Genomic DNA, 27,828 nt, shown 5'->3' with positions numbered 1-27,828 from the left:
ACTGTCTGGGATAACAGTGAGCGCTTTTTTTTCTTTCTGCATTTGTGCATGTGTGAGAGACTGTTAGCAGAGGAAAGTCGTGTGCTGGTTTCTCCAGGTGAGAGTTTGCATGCCAGAGTACACAGTAATTTCCTTATGCAGCCTGTACTGTATATATGTGTGTGTGTGCATGTGTGTTTATGCGTGCACACTTTTATGTAAGTAAGCCAGAGTGCATGCCTGTCTGTATGGAGTGCCTGAAGTGGGAGACAGAGAGAGAAAGAGAGTGTGTAAGAGAGGCGGTGACATTTTTTTTCAGTTTGTATTCCTGGAAACTGTTCTGCAGCATTGCTTAATAATGAAACTAGTGCGTATATGTATGTGTGTGTGTGTGTGGGTTGGTGGGGAGGAAAAAAACAACAATGACACAAGGTTTAGGGTAGGAAAGAAGGTGCAAATATGCCTGGAGAACGTCAGATAAAAGCTGCTATTAAAATCTAAAATTGTGTGTAAGACTTGAGCCGTTTTGTTTTCCAGTCAGAGTTTAGAAATGCTGACAAAGGTTATCAAAGTCCATGCTGTGGGAGAAATGTTTTGATGCCTTGAGTGCAATACATGGAATGAGTCCAAGGTTCTTGGAATTTAAGTCATGTAAAACAACATAGCCTTAAAGTATTTCACAATGTTCTCATGTACAGTAGGCACGGCATTGTATTCTTTACTGACTTGACTCCTCCTTTCTCTCTCCTGCCTTGACTCTCTCACCCACTATCACCGCATATCCATCTCGCTTTCACACACCTCTCACTTCTGCCTCAACTGTATTCATTTTCTCATGTTATCTCAACTCTATTTTCAATCTTGTTCTTTGCCTCCTTTAAGGTTCTCTCAATTTTCCCTTCTCGCCTCTCTACCTCCCTGTGGCATGTCTTTTCATCTTTCGCGCATTTTCTGTTCACTCCTTTCTTTATCACTGCACTTCTCTTCTCCAACGTGTTCTCCATGCCTTCTGTGTTTTTTTATTTATATATATAGATGCCTCTCTCAGTGGTGGAGTCTGCAGTGAATATCTGAAACCTCATCTTCCTCCTCCTCTGCGGTCAACATGTCCCAGCTGCTCCATGTGGAGATCCCGAACTTTGGAGCCACAGTTCTGGGCTCCCTTAATGAGCAGCGCCTGCTGGGACACTACTGCGATGTTTCCATCCTGGTCAAAGGTTAGTTTGTAGGAAAGATGGAGATTTTTGTTACGGAACTTTTAAATGAAGAATTTTCTTTAGCATTATTCTCAACGTTTTTTTTTGTTTGTTTTTTTTTTCGTCTGCTCTCTGCTATCTCTATCCACCAGGTCAGGCTTTCAAAGCCCACCGGGCCGTTTTGGCTGCCAGCAGCCTCTACTTTCGTGACCTCTTCAGCAGCTCCACCAAGACCCAGTTTGAGCTGCCCTCCTCAGTCACACCTGCTTGCTTTGAGCAGATCCTCACTTTCTGCTATACAGGGAAGCTAACAATGGCAGCTAGTGAACAGCTGGTGGTCATGTACACAGCTGGCTACCTCCAAATTCAGCATATAGTTGAAAGAGGCATGGACCTAATGTTCAAAGCAAACTCACCTCACTGTGACTCGCAAACAGCAGGGTCTTTAGAGGAAACAGGATCAGAGCCGCAGAGTCCTTGTAATAATGGTAACGGACTAGCGGTGGCTGCCCTTTTGGGAACCCCGGGCTGGTCTCCATCCTTACTCATGCCACAGCGGAAGATTAAACTAGAAGGGGGTGACCCGACGCCCCTGACAGTACCCTCGACACAAAGCAGGATTTCGTCTTCGGAGCTGGGGAGTCGGCTGGCAAGAACCAGCTCACTGTTCTATTCGACGGCCAGTGGGACCTCCATCCCTGGCATGCCTTCTTACCAAGTTCAGGGGACCGGTGGGGGTGGAGCAGGAGGAGGAGTTGAAAGGTCCAGTCCTGGAGCCTCCAGCCTGCCAACCACTGACAGTCCGACGTCCTACCAGAATGAAGATGAGGAGTTTGAGGAGGAGCCGTATGATGGGATCTCAGAGGATGCCTACAGTCATCTCTATGGACGTTCAACTAACCCCTACGGGAGTGAGTACTGTGTTATATTAATGCGTTTTCAAGATCTTTGTGAATTGTTGCAGTGCTCAGGTGAATTTCAAACACCATTGCTGTATTTGGTGGAGAGCACTCATCACTGAAGCATTATTCTGGAATATTTTTCATCATTAAAAACTTCTAAAAATACAGTATGTCCTCAGTCATGGACAGAAATGACTAACAGTTTTATCTCACAGCATACTCAAGAATAATTTGTTCCAATACACTAACTTTCATATTATTTATTTCTTCAGTAAATCTAAGTAGGTTCATGATGCTAACAAGATTCATCAAGATCTCGATGGAAAACCTGCGCCCGTGATATGTTTCTAGTCATGTAAGATCTGAGCAAGTGCAGTACTTCCTCAACTGCCCTTGGCCCAGATGGAGGAAATTCATTTGATATCAGACGAATCTAAAAGTAAAACATGGCATGACTTGCAGAAACTATAAATGCAGGGTTTTCAGAACATAGATACTCCTTGTCCAGACTCGCTATTTATTGTGCAGAAAAAGAATGATGCTCATTCATTTCATCCCAGTTACATTATTTTATCTTTCATAAATCATGTATCCTGCACATCTCGAAAAAGCAGGATGTTATGCCTCCAGTGTGTGGGTTCTCTCAGCATAAAGATAGCTTTATGGAGTTATGATTGGAGTGCATCGTGACCAACAACACACTCTTTATGACAGCTCCAAAAGCTGGTCTGTACTGCTTTTTATTATGGTTTTCTGCCATTGTGCTGATTTGCCGATACATGCAGACATAGATTCATTTGTTTTTGCATTTGCATGTAAAAATATACTGTCTGGACACCAATTGTGGACACTTTCAAACTCAGATTCACCCGCAAACACACACACACACACACACACACACACACACACACACACACACACACACACACACACTTTCATCATTCTTAGCATCCTGCAGCTTAAAGGCATCACACAGGTTTGTCAAATTCTAGAGTTTCAGATATTTATGAAATCCACTCTATCTGCAATCAGACAGAGCACCCCAGGGTGACATTGTGGGATATTTGAGATCCATGCACGTCTTTCCTGTGTGTGTGTGTGTGTGTGTGTGTGTGTGTGTGTGTGTGTGTGTGTGTGTGTGTGTGTGTGTGTGTGTGTGTGTGTGTGTGTGTAAGTGTAAATGCACATGCAAATGCATTAATCCACTCTTTTCTGTATACACTATGTGCATGTGTGTGTGGCAATTAATGGATTAATTTCTCCTGTTCCGTGTGTGAGTGTGAGTTTGCATGTGTGTGCACAGCAGGTGTGTGCATGTGCATACACTCACAAGTCATCTCAGAGGTTAGGGGAAACAATTCTGTGAGTAAGAACCTAACACCCAGCTTTGGATCCGTCCCCCTCTAAAACTCAAGTTGCTGATGCAGCATCGTGACTTATCTAGGATACATCTGCAATGCTCTGAAACATTTATGAAACACAACAAACTTGTATGAGATTACACCAACCTGCTTTATTAATTATATTTTGTTGCAGGGGGGCACGGAGGGTATGGATGATAGCATAACTATGTTTTTGTCGTTTGTAGAATATATGGATCCATGCACATTTATCTGCTTAGCTGTGTAACATAAAACCCTCTTAGTTTTCTGAACTCTTTCTATTCTTGCTTGCTTTCATCAGTCCAGGACAAGCCAGAGATGGCAGCGGTGCCCTTGGCCTTGGAGAACCGCAATTGTGTGCTGATCCGCAGGGACCTGGTGGCGCTGCCTGCAAGCCTCATCAGCCAGATAGGCTACCGCTGCCACCCTAAGCTCTACACTGAGGGGGACCCTGGGGAGAAGCTGGAATTGGTGGCTGGTAGGCACGCACATACAAAGACATGCATCTGCTCACATTTTTTTACATGCAGAGAATAACTTTTATGCAGTGAGATTGGAAAAAAAAGTCATACTTCCACTCGTTTGCACATTTAAATAATTTCAAATTCTAGTATAAATAGTTGGGAAACTTATATTTAACTGATTGAATTCACTTCAGCTAATAAATTCAGGAGCTTAGCACCAACACTGTAAAATAGAAAACCTTTAAAATCAAGAGTTTTCCTGCTACAAAGAGGCCATTCATAGGGGAGGTTACCCACAACCCAGTTGACCCTTTCTAATATCCTTTTTGTTTAGGAGACACGTGTATTCAGCTTGTGCTTGATCTCTATGAGGCTGAGGTTAATCTCTGGTCATCATTTTGGTCACAGTATGTTTATCTTATCATAACATTCAGTTGAATTCTCATCCCTAACGAAAACGCTGTTGAGCATCGTCTGTCAACCAGATTCTGATTGGCCGCCGCAGCTGTTTTGAGCCACGTCACTGTATTGATCTGCAAGGGAAAGAACAAAGCTGCAGTTTCTCTGCAGAGATTGAAGACCGTGACAGAAGGACAACCATCTCTGCAGTGCTCATCAATCAGGCCTTTATGGTAGAGTGACTAGACAGAAGTCACTCTGGAGTAAAAAGCATATGACAGCCTGCCGGGAGTTTGCCAAATGGCTCTTACGGGCCTGTGAGAGCATGAGGAAAAAGATTTTTTGGTATGATGAGACAAAAACTGAACTCTTTTGTCAGACTGCCAGATATCGCTCTTGGCAGTCAGACCACAGACTTTTGAAGAGACGAGGTACAGCTCAACACGTGCTTAATATAATTCTTACAATGGAACGTGGCAAAAAGTTTAATCAGTGTGTTATTGGATTTTTTTCTGATAAAAGAATCCGTGAGAGTCTGAATACCGGCCAGTGTACTTAACAGACAGACGCAGCAGAACATGATGGCACGTGCAGATGCAAGATGTAGTCAGCAATCAATCAAAAAACTGGCTCAGATTCAATCAGGTCGTAATGTAATTGAATGGAACGCAGTGGAAATGTGTAATTCAGTTCTGTATTCTGCCTGTAAGATACAGAATATGATGTATGAATGTGAAAGAGATATTCTGAAAGCAAAACCAAGTGATGTAATAGTTTTGCTGTTTTTATGGCCTTCAACTTCAATTCCTCACCCCCATATTTCTACTCTGGACTGCCGTAGCTTTGTTTAAGAACTCCTCAAACGTGACTTTCAAATGTAGCTGGAGAATAAAAGATGAACTGGCGACTGTGCCAAAGAGAAACGTGACAAACCTCCAGAATCCTCAAAAACAGGAAATAGAGATTAATATGTCCCTCTTATTTCTGCCACTCCAGGTACACAGGTGTTCATGACCCGAGGCCAGCTGATGAACTGCCATCTATGTGCTGGTATCAAACACAAAGTCTTGCTCCGCCGTCTGCTCGCCACATTCTTTGATAGGTGAGTATAAAGGCATGCACGACTAAGCAGAACACTTTGTATTAGTCTTTAAGGGCCTACAGCAAGATTTGACTTCTGTGTATGACTCCAACACTGCCACTATTATCTCAAACCAACTTTCACACTCCATCTGTGGCCATGTTGTGCAATGCGGTTAGTTGTGTGTGTGTGTGTATGTGTGTGTGTGTGTGTGTGTGTGTGTGTGTGTGTGTTCCCATGTTAATCTACTATAAGTGCCTGTTGCTGACTCTGCCCCCTGGTGTTGACTCTGTATCTCTGCAGAAACACTTTAGCCAATAGCTGTGGGACAGGTATCCGCTCTTCTACCAGTGACCCCAGCAGGAAACCCCTGGACAGCAGGGTCCTCAACGCTGTCAAACGTAGGTTTATTGTCCAAATCACCTGCTATTGATGATAGAATCTGAAAAGAGCATAGTTTGTCTACATGGAGTTTGTTGTTTTCTCTCTTTTCTAGTCTACTGTCAAAATTTCAACCCTAACTTCAAGGAGAGTGAAATGAATGTGATTGCTGCTGACATGTGCACAAATGCGAGGCGTGTCCGCAAGAGATGGTTGCCCAAGATCAAGTCCATGCTGCCCGATGGCATGGATGTGTACCGCGCAGGAATGGGCATGGGTGCTGCTGTTGGTCTGGGCCTGGCACTGGGTGCCCCTCAAGCAGGGGTAGCCCTCCCCTTTGAGTCTGACTTCAAGACCCTAGAGCAAAGGTTGTATCCAGATCGCAAGGATCCTCTCAGGACTCACCCACCGCTGGCAGAGGGCAGCCCCGGGTCTGGGGCCGCTGGAGCAGAGGCTGAAGGTGAAGGAGTAGTCCAAGAGGAACAGGAGGAAGATGAGGATGAAGCTGGGTTAGAGGGTGTAGATGGATCACTGGGGGCGCCAACTCTGATCCCAGGAGCTGAGGCAGGCAATTGTGGTGACACGCCGCCTGAGCAGGAAGTGGAAAGTTTTGGACAGGGTCTGCGGGTGAACGGACAGTGAATGTCCCTCGGGCTGCCTCTCACATTGTGAAATCTGTATAACACCGCATTTTCTTTTGCTTGCTCTCTCACTCACTCTAAACATCTCGTCCACCACTCTTTCTTCTCCTCTGTGCTTCCTCAACAGGAATTATTCAGCACAAAAAGCTGCGCTCGTAGGTCTTTCTATACAGGAATTTGTCTCACATGCATGTGCACACGTGCTTGTGTACACGCATAATACTGAAAACAGAAGAAGAGCAGTGATACTAGTAGACACAGGCATGGCATTTGCACACTGAGGAAATCGACCCTTTCTGCTCCGCCCTTTTCTTCGTGTATTCTGTATTTACTCAGTATTTCGGCACCTGCGGCAATATTACAAAGGCCTGATAGCAGAACAAATGGCTGTAATGATTCATCATTTCAGTGCGATACAACAGCAACAGCCGCTTTGCTGGCAGTTTAGGGAGTGTGGTGTAACGGTTTGTAAAATGATTCCTTTTTCTTGGAAAGCTGCATCTGAAAATAACCCATGTAACCTTGGGAGAAACAGTTGAGACAAACACAGCTCACTTCAAAAGCAGCTTATTTTGCCGTGTTTGACCACTTCACTTCACGTTCTATGATAAATATGTATGACTATATAACAAAGATTGTATTATAATTAAAGGTCAAGTACTGTATTACCACCAGAAAACCAATTTTCCTTTTCATTTTTGCGAGAAAGATAAGGAAGAGTTTTTTGTGCAAACGCTAAAGACTTCTCCATCATCTAACAAATAATCTATCACATGGACTTGTTTTTTCACGCACATTTGCCCGTGACATATCGGATTAGACTGTCAATGTGATGCCTGTGTCTGCTCCAGACCGCCCCTCCCAACCACACACGCAGATATACACACACACACACACACACACACATACACGTGTACACATTTTTCACCTTATGATGCTAGCCTTTAATGTCTGCACCAATGCATTAAAAATACACTGTCCTCCACCCAAAAAATATATATAACAATGCTTTTTTTAACTTGAAAGATCATCTAGATTGCATCATTCTGTCTTCGAGTTACAGAGAGACACGTGAACAAGAAACCAACAGCTTGCATGCATGAATACAAACAGCGGATATGGAGAATTATTGAAAACGACAACAAAGCCACAAACCTGCATCTGAATAAGAAAACAGCTACTGTTGCCTCGACGTATGCCATTAATAAGGACTTTTTATCCCATTTCTCACTGGGATCTGACCTCAGTCTGACACATGTTAGAACTGACCTGGGTGTGACCCAGGATTGACTGTGTTTGACACAGTGAATTTTGGATTTTCCTTTTTAACTACGGAGCGTGCTGTCACCACGGGTAGAGGAGGTGCACTACACTGAGTGGCAGAGGGAAACATGTCAGAGAGGAGCACTGCTTCACCTTGATGTGGTGGTGTGATTGGCACCAAGCCGACATAGTCCTGCTTCCATCCTGTTTCGTTTTGTTTTGATTTTCCTGGGTGGGTGGGTGGGGTTTGGGGGGTAAATTATTATTGAATAAAGCTTATAAGAGCAATTTCTGCTGGCTCATTGCATTTGCACTCAAAAAAAAAGAGGCGAAAGAGTGGGAAACTTAAGGCGTTTTGGCAAAATGTGACTGTATTAAAGACTGAAAATTTCCTCCACATCACCCTGATAAGTTATTGAATTAGGGGATTGTGGGTTTGGAAGGAAAACTGGAGTGAGGCAATGAGTCAAACATGGACATAAACCTGTATTTTCATAATTCTTTTCATTTTTTTGACATCTGTTTTCATGCTTTCTGCCACGCATAGGGACACAGTCCAAACAGCCTCCTTTTGTTGTTCTGTGGGTTGATTTTAAGAGTACACTGTTGTATGTTTTCTTTTTTTTCTGTTTTCTGGGTGTTCCCAATCAGTGTCAAAGCACATTTAATCACAAGTTCAGACCGTCGAATTTAGATGAATGAACCCCCAAGTTATTTTCAACCACCAACGTTTTGGAAAGCGAGGTTGAAAAATGAAATGAATCCAATTTTTTTTTTTGTCCTCTGCAGAAATTGATGACGTAAGCTAACAAGCAAGCAAAAAAACATATATTTAATCTGTCTGTTTGAGCTTCAGTGCTGCGCCACATGAAAGAATGGGCCAGGTTATTCTCTGTCTGCGTTCTACATATCTTGTTTGTGACTCTTTAGGGGAAGCTTTAAGATGGCCCTGCACAAGAAATACAGGGTTGTAATTGCACTAGGTAATGATAATACGTTTACAGTATATTGTTGTTTTTTTTTTCTTTTGGAAGAAATGTGAGAAACCAGGGCCGTGATAGAATGGCTGAGATGATGAATGAATGTAAACTGTAGCACTGCGTTGGTGAGGGGCCCAAGCCTTGACAGAATATGTTCAAATACTCAAATGCTTTTTATATGACCCACTTTTTCTTCAATTGTATACTCTTAAAAATGGGCCTAATATAATATAATTTGACTGTGAGGCAGAGCTTTTGTGATTTTTTTTAAACTGAAGTGAACAGGTCTTCCAATGTGGTGAACACCGGGGAGCATTTCCCTATTATACAGAAAACTGAGCGAAGTTCAAGTACAGACTTTTAGTACAATATTGTTTTTTGTATTTTTATCCCAACACGCTCCTCATTTTTTAAAAATACTTTGACGGTTATGTATGTCTCTAATGTTGAAATATTCTGAATTGATCCTGAACTTTTCTGGATAGATATTCATCAAATCATTTCTTAATCTCATTTTTAATTTATGAAGCTTCAGTTCCTAAAGTTGCTCTTGTAAAAAAAAAAAAAAAAAAAAAGCAAAAAAAAACAACAACAACAACAAAATAAATAAAGATATTCAGTTGTTTATTGGAGCCACTACCGTAATTACTGGACTTTTGAGAGGATCGCCTACACTTCTGATTTTGTCGACCAAGGTAACAGTCTTCCCAAAATGCATACGATTATGGATTTAAAACAAAATCACAATTATTACACTAGATTACAAAATAGATTCCAACTTAATCAGCCTTTAAATTCAAAGTCTGTGAGCTCCACTGTTAAAAATGTGCATAAATAGAACATATATGTTTATCCTGTTTTTCTCTCATTGTATTTTCACGCACATAAGTTTTGTTTTGGTTTTACTGAGATCTATTATCCAACAGGCGGAATTGGGTCACTGCTTTAACTGAGAGGAATTTGATATGAACCTCAATTAACACAAAGCGGTAAAAAGTATAGGCTGGGAAGCATTGATATACTACACTGTAGTGGGGTGTGGAGCAGTGCCTTAGACTGTGACTGTGTGGGTGTGGATGTTGTGATGTGGACCTTTATGTTCAGAGATGAACAAAACAAAGCACCTGTAGGGATAGATCGAGAGTCTTTTTCCTTCGCTTAAGTTATAGTTTGATTAAAATTGGCCTCCAAGAACCTTTGCTCATATAGTTTAATGTATGTGATAAGTCACTCACTCCTTTTCTCGTGTTTGCCGTCTGGCATCTCATTCTTTCAGGAGAAAGTGAGCACCAGCCCAGACAAACCCATGAAAATCGATTTGCTACACTTCTCAACAGCAATTATATGATTATCATCATTCATACAATTGACCAACAACACAAAATATTTGATAAAGAATATGTGACATCTTTTGTAGTCAGACCTGGTTTTGAGACACTTTGGAACAGTCCTTGCAAAAAAAAATAAATAAAATTTAAAAAAAAATCTAATGCATGTATAAACAGTTTACTTTTATTTCCCTTGACAGATTCACATTTCAGCTTGTTCACTGTTTGTTCGCCTTACTGCAAAATATGTTTTGTTTTTTGGCCTCTCTTCTGCTTCGGGTCTTTTTTTTTCTAATGCAGAGTGAATTTGAACATGAATGATGTTGCACTATACTGTAAACTGAGAAATTCTCCAGAGAATCTGATGGCTAACCGTTGGGAGGATGAGCTCCGTTTGAAGTGGCTGAAAGAAAAAAGGCCCTCTAAAATGTATGTAATGTTATGTATTTTTACGTATTCCGCATCTTTGGTTGAAAACCCTGTCTCCTTCAAGCAACTCTTTTTTTTATTCAGCGACAGAAATTTGTCTTTTGCAGTATCTGCCATTCCCCAGGTGATCATTGAAAATGATAAAATCAGAGATTGGATGGGATTGTTAGTTGAAAAGAACCTATTTTCACAAACATTTCTTTGCAAATAAATTGTTACCTTCTAAAAACTTAACATAGTGCTCTGTTCATCCCCCCTTGCTGTCAAACTAATGGGCACAGGAGTCTTTGTTCCACTGAGGGGTTTATCCTGAAAACAACACATTTATATGCAAAGAGACACTTGTATCATAAAATGCATGCCATTGAGACACTCACTCTCAACCCAATGAAACCTCTGATCTTTATGCACCATGTATTTTATGCTGAATAACTGTTGTCACTGTTAGCAAACAAAGACTGTGGAGTCTTGCAATGAGAGGGGTTGTATTTTTATCACACAGCCTGGCCTTTTATTGAATGTTTTAGGTAAAGTTTAACCTATTACAGTGATGAAAGCAAAGTAGTGATAAAGAGTGGAATACATTGACTAACTACCCAGTTGAGTGTATTTTTGAACCTTCAGCAGACTCGGAAAAAAATGCACTAAAAGTTTGTATGTGTGTGTATGTGTCCTTGAACATAATGCCAGCACTTTAGAACTACTTAGACAAATGAAAGAAAAGAGAAAGGGTGACCGAGGGTTCGGCGAATGAGGAGAAAACGCAACTTTTAAAGCCATGTGTTCAGAGCGCTGACAATCAGAGTAGGAATGAGACCCAAAGTGCATTATGGGAGATCTGACATGACTTGCTGTGCTCTTGGTGTTTGCTTTGTCTTTCTCCAGCTTGCTTTGGTCTGTGCTAGCTTACTTTTCAGAGTGGAGGGACATGGTGATGTTAACTCAAGCCCTCTGGTTATAAGTGTGTCTCTGCAACAAGGACTGGGGGATGTTTGACTGATACCTTGGTGCTTCATGAACAGAGCTGTCCCATGTTGACATGGACCATATCTGTAAAGCTCTGTTAAGCGTCTGGGCTTATTGGTAACCTCTCAATGGACAACAGTCAAAAGACTGAGGATCTTATCATGCAACCCTACACTTTGATCATGGTAATGTTCTTCACTATCAACAGGGCTTGGACCAGGCAAACTGGCATGGGGCAATTTCAATGTTGATACTGCTTTATGTTTCAATGAAAAATGTTAAAATGTTTATGCGCCTTCTGACTCAAGCATCAATAATATATACAACAGAAATGCAAGTTGCCACTTTTGATGTTGCATAAGAATCTACCTTTCATTCCCATCATGGTATTTGCCATCACCAGTTTCAGTTGTGTAGTCCAAGAGTACCTGATTTCTTTAAATGCAATACAGAAAAATCTGCTTTCTAATAAAAGTCCTTACTTCACCATATCATGCCGTCCTCTTTCTTTTGTCTCAGTCTCTATATTGTCAAGTTATTTCTTTAAGACAGCTGTGTTTCCACAGGCAGAGCATAATGGCCAGGGATTTACACAGTGCTTACCCAGAAATATCTTTCCAAAGAAACTTTTTGAGATTTTTATTAAATATTATAAGATTTACAATTTCACTGTATAGTATTTTGTTCACTGTTGGATAGATATTAATCTGAGCAGTTCTCTCAGTGATTCCAAAACATGGCCATTTTGTAAGGGGGCGACGTGTGTGAACTCAGCATTGTGCTCTCAGGGTGCTCTGGGATCTACTTGTCGTCCTACGTTGGTATGACGTTTTCTACAGCAAAATCGCGCGGCGTGTTGTCAGATCCCCTGACGGACTAATGTGGCTCACCAGATATTTATCTTAAGTATAGACTTGGAGGGAATAAACTAATACAACAGATCGGCTGGAAAAGCTACAGCTTCTGTGCTTCAAAATGAGTGACGACACAGACTCCCCTCCTGAGAGGGAAATGAAGGTATGCTGTCTTATCTTAGTTGTGTTGACAGGTTAGCATGTGCAAGCTAATGTTTGCTAGCAGTGTGGTAGTTCATTTTCAATGGCTCTGGCTATCTTAGCTGTTAGCTAGCTGGTGGGTTTAGGTTTTCTGTATAGTTAACCCTACCCCTAAGGCATTTACAGAGCCGTATTATTAACAGACACAATTAATGGTTGGAGAGGTCGGTTTAAAAGTTTGACAACAAAAAGTTGCTAAGCTACAGCAACTTTTGTCTTTGTAAGTTAGCCAGCGACTTATGCTAATAGTAGCTCTTAGCATATAGATGCTATATCACCTGTACCTCTGAGAGTGCAGCGCTAACTTGAGTTTAGGTGAATTAACAACCTCCTGTATGTGTAAAATAACATCCGAAAATACTTGTCTCGTTCAATGAATGTTACTGTAACGTTACCAACACAGCTTAGCATCATTAGCTAACGTGACGGGACAGCACGGCAAGTTGGCTATCAGACAAAATGTTAACTTTCGTTTTCAGGCTACGCTTACTTGTTTATGGTAACAAACCAGTCAAGTTGAAAGCTAAACTAAACTATTGTTTAAAAGGGAATTATGCCGCTTATGGTAAAGTAATTTGGCTATTAGGTCCTACTGTATGCGCACAAGCCATGCCAAACATGTTTACAGTGTGTTATTTTTCTTCTCAGAAAGAGGTACAGTTTAGTTCAAAGTTTACAGTTACTGAATAGGAACCATATATGTTTACCACCCAAAACTGGTCATCAAACAGTGCTTGCTTGTCTTTTTCAGGATTTTCAGTTTCGTCAGATGAAGAAAGCGAGAGTGTTTGACCCTGCTGAAGAGCTGCCAAAAGAAAGATCAAGTCTGCTTACCATCTCAAACAAATTTGGTTTAACTTTTGTTGGGTTCGACAAAACATTCAAAGTTTTTCGAACTCAAGACATTCTGAGTGCTGATAAATTTGATGGCAACCCCAATGAAATAGGTATGAATATGACTGTACAGCTTTGAATTTGAATACTTATCCATTCTGTTTTTCACTATGTTGTGCTGTAATTCACCGCCAAGAGCTAAGAATCTCTGTCTATTCCTCGCAATTCACTCCAATTTTCCTCATTCTTCTAGTTGAGGGCATAGCAGCACTGGCGGAGGTGACTGTGGAATTGGCTCTGCACCACTTGGCTCTCAGTTGCGATGAACTTACTTTGTCAGTTTGTGGCATGTCTGAGGAGGCGGGGTTGTCCCTCACATTCTATGATGTCCGCACCTTCGTGAACAAGGTGACTACTTTCGTCAGTGTATTTAATGTGCCAGTGTATTAAACATGCATCATGCCAGTTGTGCACTGTGTGCGTGCGTGCGTGTGTGGGATTTAACACAGAGAGACACTTTGCCTGTTGTGCTGTACTGTGAGGGAAGGTGTTAATTATTTATTCTAATTATAGTTGTCCAGTGCAGATGACCTTTATAAATACACAGTTTGCACATTTATACTGCAGATGGTCATATTGAGTGTGTGGCAATTATATTATTGGAAATAATAAAATATTAATTCTTCTCAAATAATTTTATGGAAATTAAATCAAGATTTCCAAAATCACAAATTTCATCTTAAATGTGATTACATCTCTTTCCTGTATATTTAGTATTTCTTAAATGTCCTAATTTCTGCCAGATTTAGTCACTTTAAGCATTTGATCTGTTTTTTGTTTTATTAATTATTATAATATTTTCTTTTTTACTTTGTTTTCCTTTCCAGACAAGACCACAGAAGTTACCTTTTGCATCACTGCTACCAGCAGTACCGCCTGGCACTTTAGTGCAGGACCTGAAGTGGAATCCTGCACAGGCATCCATGTTGGCTGCCTGTATGTCTGACGGCAGTATGCAGATTCTGGATGTTGCTGACAGTGTCAAAGTGCTGGCTGAGGCACCTGCATCAAGTGGCATCACATGCAGTGAGTGAGCCTCTAAACATAAAAGCTGGGTTTGCTTGTTCATATCTCAATCGTAGCTCAACTGTTTTTAATGAACTTTGTTTCACACAGTTTGTTGGAGTCCAAAGGGAAAACAAGTCGCTGCAGGAAAAATGAATGCCACAGTCTGTCAGTACACACCAGTAAGTGAACCTAATTCACAATCATTAAAACTTAATCACTTATTGCTCCCTGAGAGTTGCAGCATCCAATGAATGACAAGAGGAATAACTGATTTTCTCCTCTGTTGAAAGGCTCTAGAGGAAAAGAAAGTTATCCCATGTCCACACTTCTACACCTCTGATGAACCCGTCAAAGGTAAAGCAAATCCTGTACCTATAAAACTAAGCAAGATCCGATTTGTGCCTTTATGCTGAGCTGGATTATTAATGGCATATAATACCAGTATAGTTCATATTCTAATTGCATTTTACTTTCATCACTGCCACATCTGCGCTGACACCTCTCTTTCCTGTTATCTCTCACAGTTCTGGATGTTCTGTGGCTGAGAACATTTGTGTTTGCCGTGGTATATGCTGCAGCAGATGGATCACTTGAGACCCCTCCTGAGCTCGTGTTGATCTCCCTCCCTGTGAGTATGTCCTACATCCACAGTCCAATTAGTTCATCCATTTGGATTTTTGTCAGGTTGTACCCCTCCAGTCTTCAATGCTGTCTTGCTCATTGCCTCGGTAGATACATTTGACTATAAATTTCGAGTGTTACCTGTTCAGTCATGATATTCTCGCCACATGGCCTCAACAACAAGATGAAGAAACAAATGCAGCATTCGATGCTCTGCCAGGTCATGCATTTTAGCTTTGAAGGCCAAATGCTTTGTGGTGTTACCATATTTTGATATAATGACTCTTAAGTCACATAGAGGCTTCTGCTGCAGCTGACATGCACCCTCTCATGTATTGTTACTTGAGTACAATCCTTCATGTAGCTGAACATGAAGTCCTAGAAGGCTTTGTGTTTGTTGTCCTCGAGCTTCTTAGGTCACAGCGTATCATGCCTGTTCTTGTACCTGAGCATGTCAGTGCATATACTCCTCAGTGCATGTAGTGGCATTCTTTTCCTGGTAAATGATAAATCATTAAGCAGCTAAAATATGTTGCCCTCATATAAAAGTTTCATCCGTTGTTCCATCTTGTTAATGTACTGTAAGCAAATGAATGTCACAAAGTGTCACTTCTTTTTTGTTTGTTTTTGCAGAAGAAGGATGAGAAGATGGAGACAAAGTATCTGAACTTTAGTGACACGGTGTACGGCAGCTGTGTTGAGCGACAACACCACTACTTTCTTAACCATGTAGAGGACTGGTAAGAATGATCACAATTTACAGGCATGGTGGTTTAGCAAGCACCCAAAAGCAAGTTCGAAACTAAATGTGTTGTTTATCCCTTCAAACTCTTATTTGTGCTGTTTTAGTGTCATGTTAAATTAGTGAAATGTGTTGCTTTGCCTCATTGTTTATTTTGTCCAGGGACCTTGTGTTTGCGGCATCAGCAGCCTCTATTGAAGTCAGTGTCATAGCCAGACAAGAGGACAAGGTAATGAAGTTAAACAACTGTATAGAAATCTTAAGTTGAAAATGCACACAATGAAAAGTGTCTCTAACTCTGAGGGATTTCCATTTAAATTCCAGCAGAGACGTGAACTATGAGATCGGTGTAGTTTTGAAAGGAAAACATGGCATTGTGAATGTTTGAGATGCTCAGACGCATCAAGTAGAGTTACATAACTGTCCTACAAAGTTTGTCTCGCTCAAAACACTTTCTGATTAAATCATTTATGCCGGCAGAGTTTCCCCCCATCTAGAATCAACGAACCTAATACCACATACTTAACTAGCCCTCTTGATGGCAGTTGTGCCAGCTTGTGGATGTGCAGAAGTTTTTTTTAAATTACTGTAATAGGACTCCACTGCAAAAACATAATGTGATCTTGGGTCTTGATTTTGTCAAAACCACAACCAATTACATATAGCTCTGATGCAAAATTTTGTTTTACATAAGAGCAGATGAGTGCTTTCTGTGTGGGGTGAGGAAAACACATGAAATGTCTGTAGAATGTCATAACCACAACGAATATTTTCCTTTTTTAGATCTGGGAGCTTTGGATCCTGGAGGATGCGAGTAGGGCTGAGCTTCCAGTGACCGAGACAAGTGAAGACACTCTTCCCCTTGGCTTAGCCATAGACTACACCAGCCAGCAGGAGATACACATCAGTAAGTGAATTTGGCTTTTCTGTGAAATGACACTTATCCTAATCTTTGTTGTTGAATGTTAAAGTTGAAGTTAATTTCCCTTCGTCAAAGCCGACGCTCAAACATGGTTGTCAGTTGGCAAATGAACACCAATTTAGAGCCCAGTAAACTTTGTTTTAGCACTTTGAAAAGGAATTAACACGGCCTGTGCGTAGGCTGTCAGTGTTAAGTACACCACCCGTCTATGTACACAACTACTATGTTTAAGTTTGTATTCACACGACGCATCGTTGGAAAGCTTTTCTTATTCTCAACAGCAGTTAGAGTCAATGCCGCCAACAAATGATTACAAATTTGAGGCAAGTCACCTCGAAAGTCTCAGTAATCCACCGATTACAACACTTACAAAAACAGTCTTGTTACATTGTCATGGTCCAGATGATCCATACCAGTAAAATTTTTATTTTTAAACTCTATAATAATCCGCTCCTTTCATGTAAAAATCTATCCAGTTGCAGCCAGTTGTGCAGATGAGTGGTGCTTTGTGTAGCCATTGAAATCTGAAAATGAGGATGTGCAGCTGCGGTGGGTAACTTTACAGCCAAAACAAGGAATACAGTGCAAATAGGGATATTAGAAATGACTTAAAATTATAAATACAATATAGATACCTAAATATAAATATACATGGCCTAAATATAAATATAGATATAGATATTTATCTAGATAAATATAGTAAATGGCCTTTTGGGGGGGAAAGGGGGCCTTACACATACCATGAGAGAATCATATATAAAATAATCATTTTCTGTGGTATTGTGATCAATAGTTATTGATCTTGGGCTAGGGTAAGGCTTCGTGCTGTACTCCCATTGTGTTTTCCAGCTCATAAGGCCCAGAAAGAGTCATCTGTTTGCAAAAAATATTTAGGTGGAAGTAACAAAACTACTACATCTATTACTCAGTGCCTGTAGGACTCACAGTGATTCTGACTGCTGTGGATAAAACTCCAGAGGGTTCCCTTTCAAAAGAGACCAAAACCATGCATTTACTCCAGATGGTTCGAGAACAGCTTTCAATTTACTTTAGGTTTGCCTTTGATTGGCTAATTGTACAGGAACAGTAAGAGCGTTAAGGTCATATACATTTTACCAAAGTTATGTTGTTTTAATCAATCTTGCTGTGGTGGGAGAGTTTTTATACTGATGCCAGAACACCAGTTAAAAAAGACTGTTAACCCCAGTGTCACTTTGATGCAGCTGAGGGTTTTTTCAAATAAAGCTGAGGTAGATTTTCTTTTTTTAATACCATTTCTACTCAGAACAGTGTTCCGGTGCTGGTTTATGGCAACACTGGATTAACAGGATTTATGCATCTCTGAGGTGAACCCTGAATTAGAATCTATTTAATTCACGTTACAAGCTGAAAGAGACATGTGTTTTCTGAATTCAGAAAATGCGCTATTTCCAAGTGTTCTGTTATTGCCGTAACAATATAAACTCACACGCTGTGATTGAAATTGTTCGGCATATCTTCCCTGTTTGCAACCATGTTCTCTGCTATGATAAGCGAACATCACAACATCTCCCGCTTCGATAGCCAGAACATATTAAAATCGATCTCTCCCACTTGCAGTCGCCATTTGTTTTTTATTTTTGGATATCACTTTCATTTTCACAGCATTAATAATTATAAATGGTGTTGGCACGTCCGCAGGGAAGCTCAATGAATTCAGTGGGTTTTTCAGTGGAAAATAGTGAAATGACAGTATGGACGGTGAGGAGAAAATTAAACCAGTTTAGGCAGGTTTCTACACCATCTGCCACTAGCAGCACCGCCCACCCTGATAAGCCTGTTTTAATGAACATGCATGCTTAGAGTATTTTATACTGAGCCGGGTAAGATATATGTTGTACTGTTGTACTTCTCTTTTCAGCAAACTCATGATTCCTGTGGTATAAAGTTGTTGGCATATTGAAGTTAACAATTTGCTAATTATCTCTTGTACTGCATACCATGCATTCCTTTAGGCACCACAGCATTTTATGTGCAACACTCCCTTAATGACCAAATGAAGCTGAAATCCGTCAAGTTTCTTTGTGCATACAGCATCCACTGCAGTGCTCTATTGCAGCATGTGTAAAGAATAGTGATAAGCTACCGTCTCAGTACACTGTTTTATCTTAAATGGCCCAGTCTGCCAGACATTCACGTAGAGCTGCTGTTGCTGTCTAGTCACATCTCTCCCCGCTCACTCTCAGAACTCCCTCCCCAGCAAGAAAAGAACCTGCAATTTGAGAAACATTTTGACATGATTGTAGTCTGATCAAAACCTTTATCCGAAGTGAGACATTAGATAGGGAAGGCGAAGGGAGAGTAACGAGAGAGTTATCTGTGGAGGGGGAAAAAAATGCACTCATTAAAATGGCTCAGACAAGCTAGAGGACCACAACAAACAACAAAGCCCAGACAATCCTGTTGCAGAATGCTGATGAGGTTTACCTTGTGCCTCTCCCTTCTGTTCGCTCCTTCTTTCACCCTCTCTCTCTCTTTGCGTCTCTTTATTTTTCAAACTATATTTTCTTAATTGAGATGAAGCTAAACATTAGATGCTGCATTTTTTTTTTTTATGCTCTGCATTATGTGCTTATTTTGTGGAGAACTTAGGATCACTTTACTTCTCGAAACATAATGCTAATCTGTGCTCCCTTGAATATGTATGTGGATTTTTCTGTGTGGGTGTACGTGTCTGTGGTAGATATAGGTTTGAGTTTATGCATAGGATAAAATCCTAATGTACTGTCATGTCATAGCATGCATGCAGTTCATGGACTGAATGTACAGTAGATGCAAAATACAGGAAAATCATCCCAGAGGTGTGTCAGTGATAATTAATCAAACACTGAAATGTAAGAAGCAGCCACTGCTGTCATCCCCTGATGACCGTGAAAGTGACACTCCAGGAGTGGTTTTAGATATGAGACAGAGAGGACGAAGTGTTCAGTTTGCTTTTTCGACGTATCTGAAATGACTATTATCAACTCTGACTAATGCATCTTTAATTTGGAGTGTGAATACTCCGTTTCATCATTGAAATGTTGGTTTAGGATGGATATGCCATTTTGTCTGCAGCCTACAGCACACAGCGTGATTTTGGAAAGTGCAGGAAAGTGGGTGTGAAGAGCAGGAAAGAGTTTGGGGGTTTGGCAAGAAGAGGAAAGCAGTGGACTGTGTTTTACCAAATGAGACATTGCAGGACAGTTGTCTTTGTGCACGACCACAGTGTGCCTTTCTGAACTGAACGCTGGGTACTTATTTTAACCACTGGAGGGTGGAATAAGCCAAGATCAAGATAACTACAGCACTAACATACATACAGGCTTTTTGCTTGAATACTGTCAACACTTTCATGACTGAAGTGACAAACAGCATTTTTGTTATCACGAACAGAGAAAGCAGACAGCAGACGACGCTTGCTGTTAATTGTCTCCCTCGTGCAGTGGTGTGATTTGGAAGCAGAAAGCTGTGCAGAATTCAAAATTCTGTTACTGCATAATGTAGATTGCTGTTGCACGTGGCCCTTAATTAATAGACTTAAGACAAAATTTCCTACCACAGAGATTTTTCTGGGCTCTGTGATCTGTGGAGGGTTACAAAATGTGCCACAGGGGGAGGAAATGAGGGAAACGGACTCTGTGTGTTTCAGGGCGAGTGAATACATTTAACTGTAGAGTTATATGTTTGGCGTGTTCTGTGAAATTAAAGCAAACCTCTCATGTTTCACTGGACATCACTGAGACTGTGGCATCTCTCTGTCTAAATGCCTTTTCTCTGTATCCCATTTTTCCACCCTTTCAAAGCTGATGAGAAGACCTTGCCTCCGGCGCCCACTATGCTGATGCTATCCACGGAGGGACTACTCTGCCCATTTGCTCTGCTCAACCTCAATCCTGGGGTTAAACAACTGGTCACACCCCCGGGTACCCTCCCCTTGGAGGGGGAAAGGCTGCCCAAGCCAGGTACGCATGCCATTGTACTCAACAGATGTTTTGTTGTTGAGAGTGCTGCACAATTATTCATTGCCATACAAGTGGCAGGCACACAGCTCCACAGCTCAGTTTAACAGCCTGAGAGAGCTGTCAATCAAGCAAACACGCATCCAAATACATCCCTGTTTATGCTTATCTTAAAGTCTTCACGAAACATTCATTCCGCATAAAATTTGAGTTCTTTGATCAGTTCATTTATTATATATCTTTTAAGGAAGATGTTATTTATATGTTTTTATTTCTCTCACTTTATTTTCGCTAACATTTATTGCCTGAGACCAGTTGTTGTGATCATGCAGGGATCTTTGGCAAGACTGTGAAGAGTTTACTTTTCTATAATCAGGAAAACCAGTGTTTTTACTCAGCCAGTTTCCTTCAGAAAGAGGCCTCACAACATCCTTTGAAGTCTGGGAGAAATGTGGCTGTGAGCGTCTAACCATGAAAAATTTGGACTTCTCTAAGGCTAACCCAGTTGCTTCTAGAATTAGCAAACTTTGCTTAAAGACAAAACTTGAGCAACATGTGATGAGATCAAATGAAAGCGAATTTCTTTTTTGTTCACAGGTTCTTTGGCAACCCAGCCACCCAAAATTGCTGCGTCTATCCCATCTGCCCCAGCGACATTCCCAAACCTCGGCCTTGCCTCTGCAGCTGCTTCCACTCCTCCAGCCCCTCTTGCTTCTTCTTCGGCCGCCCCATTCAGCATTGTTCCCGCAGCTCCTGTGTCGTCGTCATCGTCTTCATTCATTTTCTCAGTCCCTACGACGTGCTCCACCTCTGCCCCTTCAGCCTTCTCTCTGGGGGGATCCACACCTTTCGGCTCAGGATCCTCAGGCTTCTCCTTTGCCTCCAAACCACCCTCTGACACTCCCTCAGCGCCTTCAGCATTTTCTTTCGCCCCTTCCATCAAACCATCAACAGTGGTGGCTCCAGCTCCCGCTCCCGCCCCAACTCCCCAGAGCCTTGCTGCCCCCTCCCCACCAACAGTGAAACTGAATCTAAATGAGAGGTAAATCATTATTTTATACTGATATGATTTATAAAACCAAAGACTATACAAAGACTTTTAAAATATCTCTCTTCTCATTCCCAAGGTTTTCGGCATTGGAGACCCCAGCACCACAGTCTTTCTCCTTCAATTCCTCGCTGCCCAAAACCGTTGTCTCCAACTCCAGTAGTCTGACCACCCCTCCACTATCGGCCACTAAGCCAGCAGCCGTATTAAGTAAGAAAGTCCTGCCTGTCATACTTTGCTCTTATCATTCTTTTTTTTATCAAAGCACTCTTTAAATCTTAATCTTCAAACCTTGGCTTGTGACTTTAATATATTTGGTTGTGTCGCAGCCCCAGTGCGTCCAGTTCAAACCAGCACACCACCCGCACTCGTCCAGAAACCTGCTCCTGCTGCCCAGAGCCGTGTCCAAACTCCACAGGTCCTGTCTGGTTTTGTTGATGTGTTGCTCAAAAATCTGACAAACATGTTCACCATAGGGACACAGTGAAGGCACAGAACCTCTGTCGGTACCCTCGGCTTCCCCTAGATTTTTAAGGACAAGAAAAATATTCAACAAGATAGTTTCAGTGTTCTTTGTCTGCTCTCTATTTTCATCCTCCTCACCCATTCCCTGCACCTTTTGCTTGGCTGTAATTGTTAATTGTTAATATATCACAGATGAAAGAACAGCATTCAGTCCCCATAGGAAGGACACCGTAGTAATAGTACAAAGAGCTGTCAGTAGCAGGAGGAAAGCATAGTGTTAGCGTTTACAGATACAGATATTTTAATTTTTTGTTCAGACTTCATATATGGGTTGTGTGTGTTTGTGTGTGTTTCTTACTTTACTACTTCTCAATGCAGGCAGCTGTAAGTGTGAAGGCTCTGGAAAAGCAGCTACAGCAAAAGAAAGACTCTGATCCCATTATGGCTGGTATATTGGAGGAGGTGAGACATATCATCTAGTCAACACTAGAGTACCATGTACCACTTTTAATTGGTGAGCTTGAGAAGAAGGTGAGAGACTCGTGGCTCACACCATATGGGGAAAAATACTGGCTAGACGCTTGTGTTCATGACTGCACACCGCAGGTGTTCTTGTATAATTTTTCCTCTTCATGAAAATGTAATAAGAAATCTCTAAATTATCTTTAACTGTGCGTTTTTTTCCGATTAGGGCACGTTTGATGTAAACAGAATTCTAGTTGAAAGCCCAATTGCTCAGGATGGACTTAACATGAAAACATACTAATAACTGAGCACGTCTTTGACTCCTCATCAGATTGCACACTTCCAGAAGGAGTTGGACGACCTAAAGGCGAGAAATGCAAAAGCTGACTTCAAGGTTGGCACCAATGAGGAAATGAAGGAGTTGAGGAAGGAGTCAGAGGACCTCCATGTTTTCACACTGGAGATCAAGGAAACTACAGAGGTAAGACCATGGTTGGAAAACCAAAACACGTTCAGATACTGCCCTGTCTGACCCAAATCGCTGTTAGTAAAATCACTCTCGCCAGTCAAGCCCTACCCCCAACAGCTGCCTCCTACTCAGAATGAAATTGTCTTAGAATAACAGACTCACTGTTAGAAGTTGACTGTCATGATAGATAAAAATACCAGCTTGTGTGCCATCTTCCTCTCTTGTGGCTGCAGAAGACAATGCTTCAAATTTCAGAATTTGGGTTTTATTGTTTGGGCTAGCTCTTAAATAAGAAAATGTTCAAAAGTATGTCACCCATGTTCTGCACCATATATTCTGTTCTTCAAAGTATATGTTGACTTGGATAACTTGTCTGTAGGATATACCATATACAGACAAGCCTTTTTAGTCTTGTCTGTATTTCACAAAAACAAATTTCAGGAAAACGTGGCACTCAGCCGAGCAAAGGAGACATGTCATGTGTTGGTCTTTTGGGTTGTTATTTACAATATATTTGATTCAGAAAGAAAAGCGTCACTGAATTGATTGTTGTATATTTTTACCTGTTTTGTTCTTTTATTTCAGTAGTTCTGGTCTCTTTGTTGAAGTAAGCCTATTCTAGCATGAATATCCTCCTCCAGCCTTTTTGTGTTTTCTTTCCCTGATTCAGTCTCTCCACGGGGACATTGGTACACTGAAGACCACCTTACTGGACGGCTTTGCTGGAGCAGAAGAAGCCAAAACCCAGAGTGAGCTGAGCAGAGACCCAAATTACAGACAGCTGCTGTACAAAAAACCTCTGGACCCACGCAACGAGGAGCAGCTCAAGGTGAGAAGCAGGACGACAAAAGATGAGTTCATGAATGGATGTTTCACAGAGCCCTTACATGAATCATCTACATACTCCTTTTTTTGTTTCCTTCAGGAGATTCGCAGGCTGTACCAGTATGTTACGTTTGCTGTGGAAGATGTCAATGACGTGTTGGATGTGGAATGGCAGAAACACCTGGAGAAGAAGAAAAAGCAGAAGTAAGCTCCAAAGATCGGCTATTTAAGTGCCTGTACTGAAAAGATGTCATTTGTACTGAAGTGCTTGTCTTCCTCACAGACACATGGTGGTGCCAGGGCGCGAGGGTCTGTTCACTACTCTGGGCAACAACCTGTACATTATCAACCAGCAGAAGAACCAGTTGGACCAGTTGGTTAAGAAACTGACGTCACTGCGCCTCTACAACAAGACCTCCACTTCAACTATAAACCTCAATACTGAGACAGCAACAACCGCTGGGTAGGAGCTGGCAAAGAACGAGCAGTAGGAGTGGAGTTATGTGAAAATCTGTTAATCATTATAACATGTTGTAGGTTTTGAGTTCGTTTTGAGGAAGGAGACTCTGCAGTGCAGGTGTGGAAATCACGGACTTGATAGTTCAAGTTAACCGTGAACTTAAATGGGCTGAATTTTGAATCCAGAGCACTTTTTGAATAATTAAAACTGAGTAAATTCAGCTTTTGTTTTCATTACTGGATGGCATAAAAGCTAACAATGTAATCGCCATGGTCCATGAATTACACAAAGATCGCCCTCATTTCTTTCAGTGTATCAGCTTTTACAGGATGTTGATATTAATTTCTAAGTATGTGCATTAGTACACTGCAGATAGTTTTAGAAAAGGTGTTGTTGTTTGCAACTTAAACAACTTGCTTGTGCGTTTTGTGACAGTTTGGAAGGTGAGCTTAAGAGTTTAAGGGACGCACTCCAGCAGGCCAAGCTGGACACCACCCCTCCTAAGACCAAATCCGAATCTCCATCAGCCAAGATTTCAACAGTGAAACAATCCCAGCTGCGTAATTTCCTCTCAAAGGGACAGATGCCTCCTGTCCGCTCTACTGCACCAGGTACACAGAACCTGCTCAGACTCATTTAAGAAGGATTACTCTGATGTCTGGAAGTGGAATCTTTATCGGTTTTTCTTGTGTAAATTTGCTTTGCTGACTCGCAATTTGTGCTTGCATGAAAGTTTACAAATGTAGTAAATCTTTACCTTGAATTCTCTCGGGGGCTTGAGTAATAGTCAAACAAAGAAAAGGTCTCATTGTTCGGAAGAATATTCACTTAAATAGGGCTGTTGAACAAGAGTAGATGGTCTGTTAATGCAGAGAGATAAACAAAATGTTGACATAATGCAGCTGCAGTTATTGATAATTTACATGTTCTTTATTCTCTTTCAGCCAACCTGTCTCGCTCAGCCTTCCTTTCACCTAAATACTATGAGGACTTGGATGACGTGAGCTCCACGTCCTCCCTGTCCCAGTCCCTGGAGCCTCACCCAGCTCATTTGGAGCTGGAGGATGAAGAACTACAGCCAGAGCCTCTTCCCATGACTGTCATTCCCCCAGCATTGTCAATGCCCCGACACCCCACAGTCGTGAGGACCCCATCTATCCAGCCAGGCTTCGGGGCCATCCAATCAACCCCTTTAACCAAAATTCACTCAGTCCAGGGTATGGGCTTTGGACTCAGCCCTATTGCCAGCCCTGGTGAGTAAATCAGAACTACTGTCATTCATCAAAGATGTGATGCGACATACAGTTGCCACAAGATGTCAGCTTTTTAATGCAGCTCATAAACACCTGTAGGGCTGCTTTGTTTCATAAATGTTCCTCACTTTATTGACATTTCAGTCCCAACCAATAAGATCAACCTCAGCGGGGCTGATAGCACTGCTCTCGCCACAAAGACTGTGAAACATGGAGCCCCACCAGCTGAGAGGACCATCCCTGTCACCATCCCTGCCCAGCAGGCTGCAGCCACCGCTGCTCTACGCAGGCAGATGGCCAATCAGAAGACAGGTAGGAAGAACATGCCACGGTCACCAGCCTGTAACTGCAGCCAAAAACAATAATGTCCTAGTTTAGTTTTAAACAGTAATGAAGATGAATGAAGTCGTTAGGGGCAGCTGTTTGTATGATATTGATAATATTGTATTGCTGTGCTCACTGTTATTCACCAGGGGGAGACACAGACTTCCAAATAATATGAAATTAGTAGCTTTATGTCCCAACTCAGTTCCCCATCATACCTGAGACTCACTTACTAAAATACATCATAATGAATAATAGATAATTCAAGGCTTAAATAGCCACGGAAACATTCAATTCATTTTACTACACCTGTCTGGTATTTTCTGAATATGAACACTGGCTGTGTGTGTATGTAGGTGCATGTTTTTCACATGTAAACATTGGCTTTGTTACATCTGTGTGTGTTCCAGCTGTCGTCAGTGCGTCCTTGACAGAGTCCACTTTGAAGACTGTTCCTCAGGTGGTAAATGTCCAGGAGCTAAAGGACAAGGGACCTCCTGCCCCGGTGCCCAGTATCATCAGGTAAAAGTGAATTCATTTATTTCTTAAGTGTCATGAATGTCTCCCAGTGCCAGGTTACTGAAACGGGATTCATTTGGTAGTGCTCCTTTCACTTGATTTGAAATGCAGTCTATTTGGCACAGGAGACATTTTAATTGATATGCGGCAGATAAAGTTAATGAGTTCATTTCGCATATTGAACCCTTTTTTTGTCTGTCTTAACTATCTAATCTGTGCTATTTGTATATTTCCTGTTCAATACCAAGCATGTTATATAATATTTATAGCGTTATCCACTTGGATCTATTTCTGATGCAGTGAGTAGACGGTCTGTCACTATGAGTCCTCGAGCAGTCCAGTGTTTGTTTATAGTGTGTCTCCTCGGTATAGATTTATCAGGTCACTGACTCCACCCAATCTTAGCCAGTGCACACCACGTCTGGCAGAGGCTCACAGTCTGTGAGGACGCCTTTAGTTTGCATCTGAGCTTCTTTCCTCAAGCATCACATCTCTTATATGTAATACTAGCCTATGTTAAAGGCTCTGTTTTTATTTATTTCTCTTTTATCAACCTCCTTTGTGTTCATGTGTGTGTGTATGATCCTGTCTGTACGTACACTGCAGTCTATTTTTAATTGTTTTGGCTCTGCTGCAGTGTTGTAAAACGAAGCAGTGGTGTTAAAGTGTCTACTTTCAGCATTTTTAAGTATGTCTACAATATGTGTATGTGCTTACTATATGAATAGTGTAGGAAGGCCTTTTTACCTCTGGGGGTGTATAAAAAGGGGCGCAGCTTAAAGTCAATGCTGTAACCTTAGAGTTTACAGTTTAATTTAAACGCCTGTATGCTGGAGAATGTAGCCAAAACAAAACTGTGTGAATACGTGGGCTGCACTTTATGCACACTGTCTAATGGTCTCTTTTCATACCATTACCCTCTTCACTGCCCTTTCATCATGTCTTTCACTTGTCTGTTTATTCAGTCCATGATTCACAGTCTCTTGTTTGCCCCTTCCTGCTGCCTGCACCTTACTCTTTCTGCCTCACTGGGCAGTGCTCCACTTTTGTGCTTGATATTTCAGCAGGCCATCCCTCCTTGGGGCTTTCCCCAAATAAAGGCTGCTCACAATAACAAACTAGGAAAGCAAAGCATTGAGAGAGGAAGACGATTATGAAAGTGGACTTTTCCCTGATTCCATGCTTAACGTTCTCTTTATCTCTGTCAGACAGTAACGTTTCAGACATTTCTTCAAAAGATTCCCAGCTTGATATAAAGATCCAACATGTGCTGGATATTTTATTTTACTAGAACAAGAAGAATCTTTAAAAAAAAAATCACAAAAATATATGCTCCAAAGAATTTTTAATTCCACGCAGTGAAAGATTTGGTGATTGTCAGATTTGT

The 27,828-nt window shown here is 41.4% G+C and overlaps 2 protein-coding genes across 7 annotated transcripts in view; both read left to right on the top strand.

Annotated features, from left to right (window-relative positions):
• LOC139348531 (nucleus accumbens-associated protein 2) overlaps nucleotides 1–11,882 on the top strand; it is a 28,737-nt gene extending 16,855 nt beyond the window's left edge. For 2 of the 4 annotated variants that reach the window (XM_070988728.1, XM_070988731.1), the window contains exons 2-7: nucleotides 1,015–1,196; nucleotides 1,328–2,086; nucleotides 3,761–3,937; nucleotides 5,319–5,424; nucleotides 5,707–5,804; nucleotides 5,900–11,882. In XM_070988728.1, coding sequence (XP_070844829.1) covers nucleotides 1,085–1,196; nucleotides 1,328–2,086; nucleotides 3,761–3,937; nucleotides 5,319–5,424; nucleotides 5,707–5,804; nucleotides 5,900–6,426 — 1,779 coding nt within the window. In that variant the 5' untranslated portion in view covers nucleotides 1,015–1,084 and the 3' untranslated portion in view covers nucleotides 6,427–11,882. Of the gene's footprint in view, nucleotides 1–2; nucleotides 1,197–1,327; nucleotides 2,087–3,760; nucleotides 3,938–5,318; nucleotides 5,425–5,706; nucleotides 5,805–5,899 lie in introns of those variants that run through there. The other 2 variants (XM_070988730.1, XM_070988729.1) reach the window with 2 other exon arrangements.
• A 337-nt stretch (nucleotides 11,883–12,219) lies between these two features.
• Nucleotides 12,220–27,828, top strand: part of nup214 (nucleoporin 214) — a 28,579-nt gene continuing 12,970 nt past the window's right edge. For 2 of the 3 annotated variants that reach the window (XM_070988224.1, XM_070988223.1), the window contains exons 1-23: nucleotides 12,294–12,408; nucleotides 13,198–13,393; nucleotides 13,534–13,688; nucleotides 14,168–14,366; nucleotides 14,457–14,527; nucleotides 14,639–14,702; nucleotides 14,873–14,976; nucleotides 15,603–15,709; nucleotides 15,874–15,940; nucleotides 16,495–16,618; nucleotides 20,458–20,616; nucleotides 21,211–21,655; nucleotides 21,741–21,871; nucleotides 21,991–22,079; nucleotides 22,505–22,588; nucleotides 22,923–23,072; nucleotides 23,731–23,889; nucleotides 23,986–24,089; nucleotides 24,169–24,348; nucleotides 24,781–24,956; nucleotides 25,290–25,598; nucleotides 25,743–25,910; nucleotides 26,333–26,444. In XM_070988224.1, the coding sequence (XP_070844325.1) occupies nucleotides 12,367–12,408; nucleotides 13,198–13,393; nucleotides 13,534–13,688; nucleotides 14,168–14,366; nucleotides 14,457–14,527; nucleotides 14,639–14,702; nucleotides 14,873–14,976; nucleotides 15,603–15,709; nucleotides 15,874–15,940; nucleotides 16,495–16,618; nucleotides 20,458–20,616; nucleotides 21,211–21,655; nucleotides 21,741–21,871; nucleotides 21,991–22,079; nucleotides 22,505–22,588; nucleotides 22,923–23,072; nucleotides 23,731–23,889; nucleotides 23,986–24,089; nucleotides 24,169–24,348; nucleotides 24,781–24,956; nucleotides 25,290–25,598; nucleotides 25,743–25,910; nucleotides 26,333–26,444 (3,395 nt within the window). In that variant the 5' untranslated portion in view covers nucleotides 12,294–12,366. Of the gene's footprint in view, nucleotides 12,409–13,197; nucleotides 13,394–13,533; nucleotides 13,689–14,167; nucleotides 14,367–14,456; nucleotides 14,528–14,638; nucleotides 14,703–14,872; nucleotides 14,977–15,602; nucleotides 15,710–15,873; nucleotides 15,941–16,494; nucleotides 16,619–20,457; nucleotides 20,617–21,210; nucleotides 21,656–21,740; nucleotides 21,872–21,990; nucleotides 22,080–22,504; nucleotides 22,589–22,922; nucleotides 23,073–23,730; nucleotides 23,890–23,985; nucleotides 24,090–24,168; nucleotides 24,349–24,780; nucleotides 24,957–25,289; nucleotides 25,599–25,742; nucleotides 25,911–26,332; nucleotides 26,445–27,828 lie in introns of all 3 variants that reach the window. The other variant, XM_070988222.1, reaches the window with a different exon arrangement.

Source organism: Chaetodon trifascialis, chromosome 20 (assembly GCF_039877785.1).
Source record: "Chaetodon trifascialis isolate fChaTrf1 chromosome 20, fChaTrf1.hap1, whole genome shotgun sequence".
NCBI lineage: Eukaryota > Metazoa > Chordata > Actinopteri > Chaetodontiformes > Chaetodontidae > Chaetodon > Chaetodon trifascialis.
This window is presented reverse-complemented; position numbering and strand designations above follow the sequence as displayed.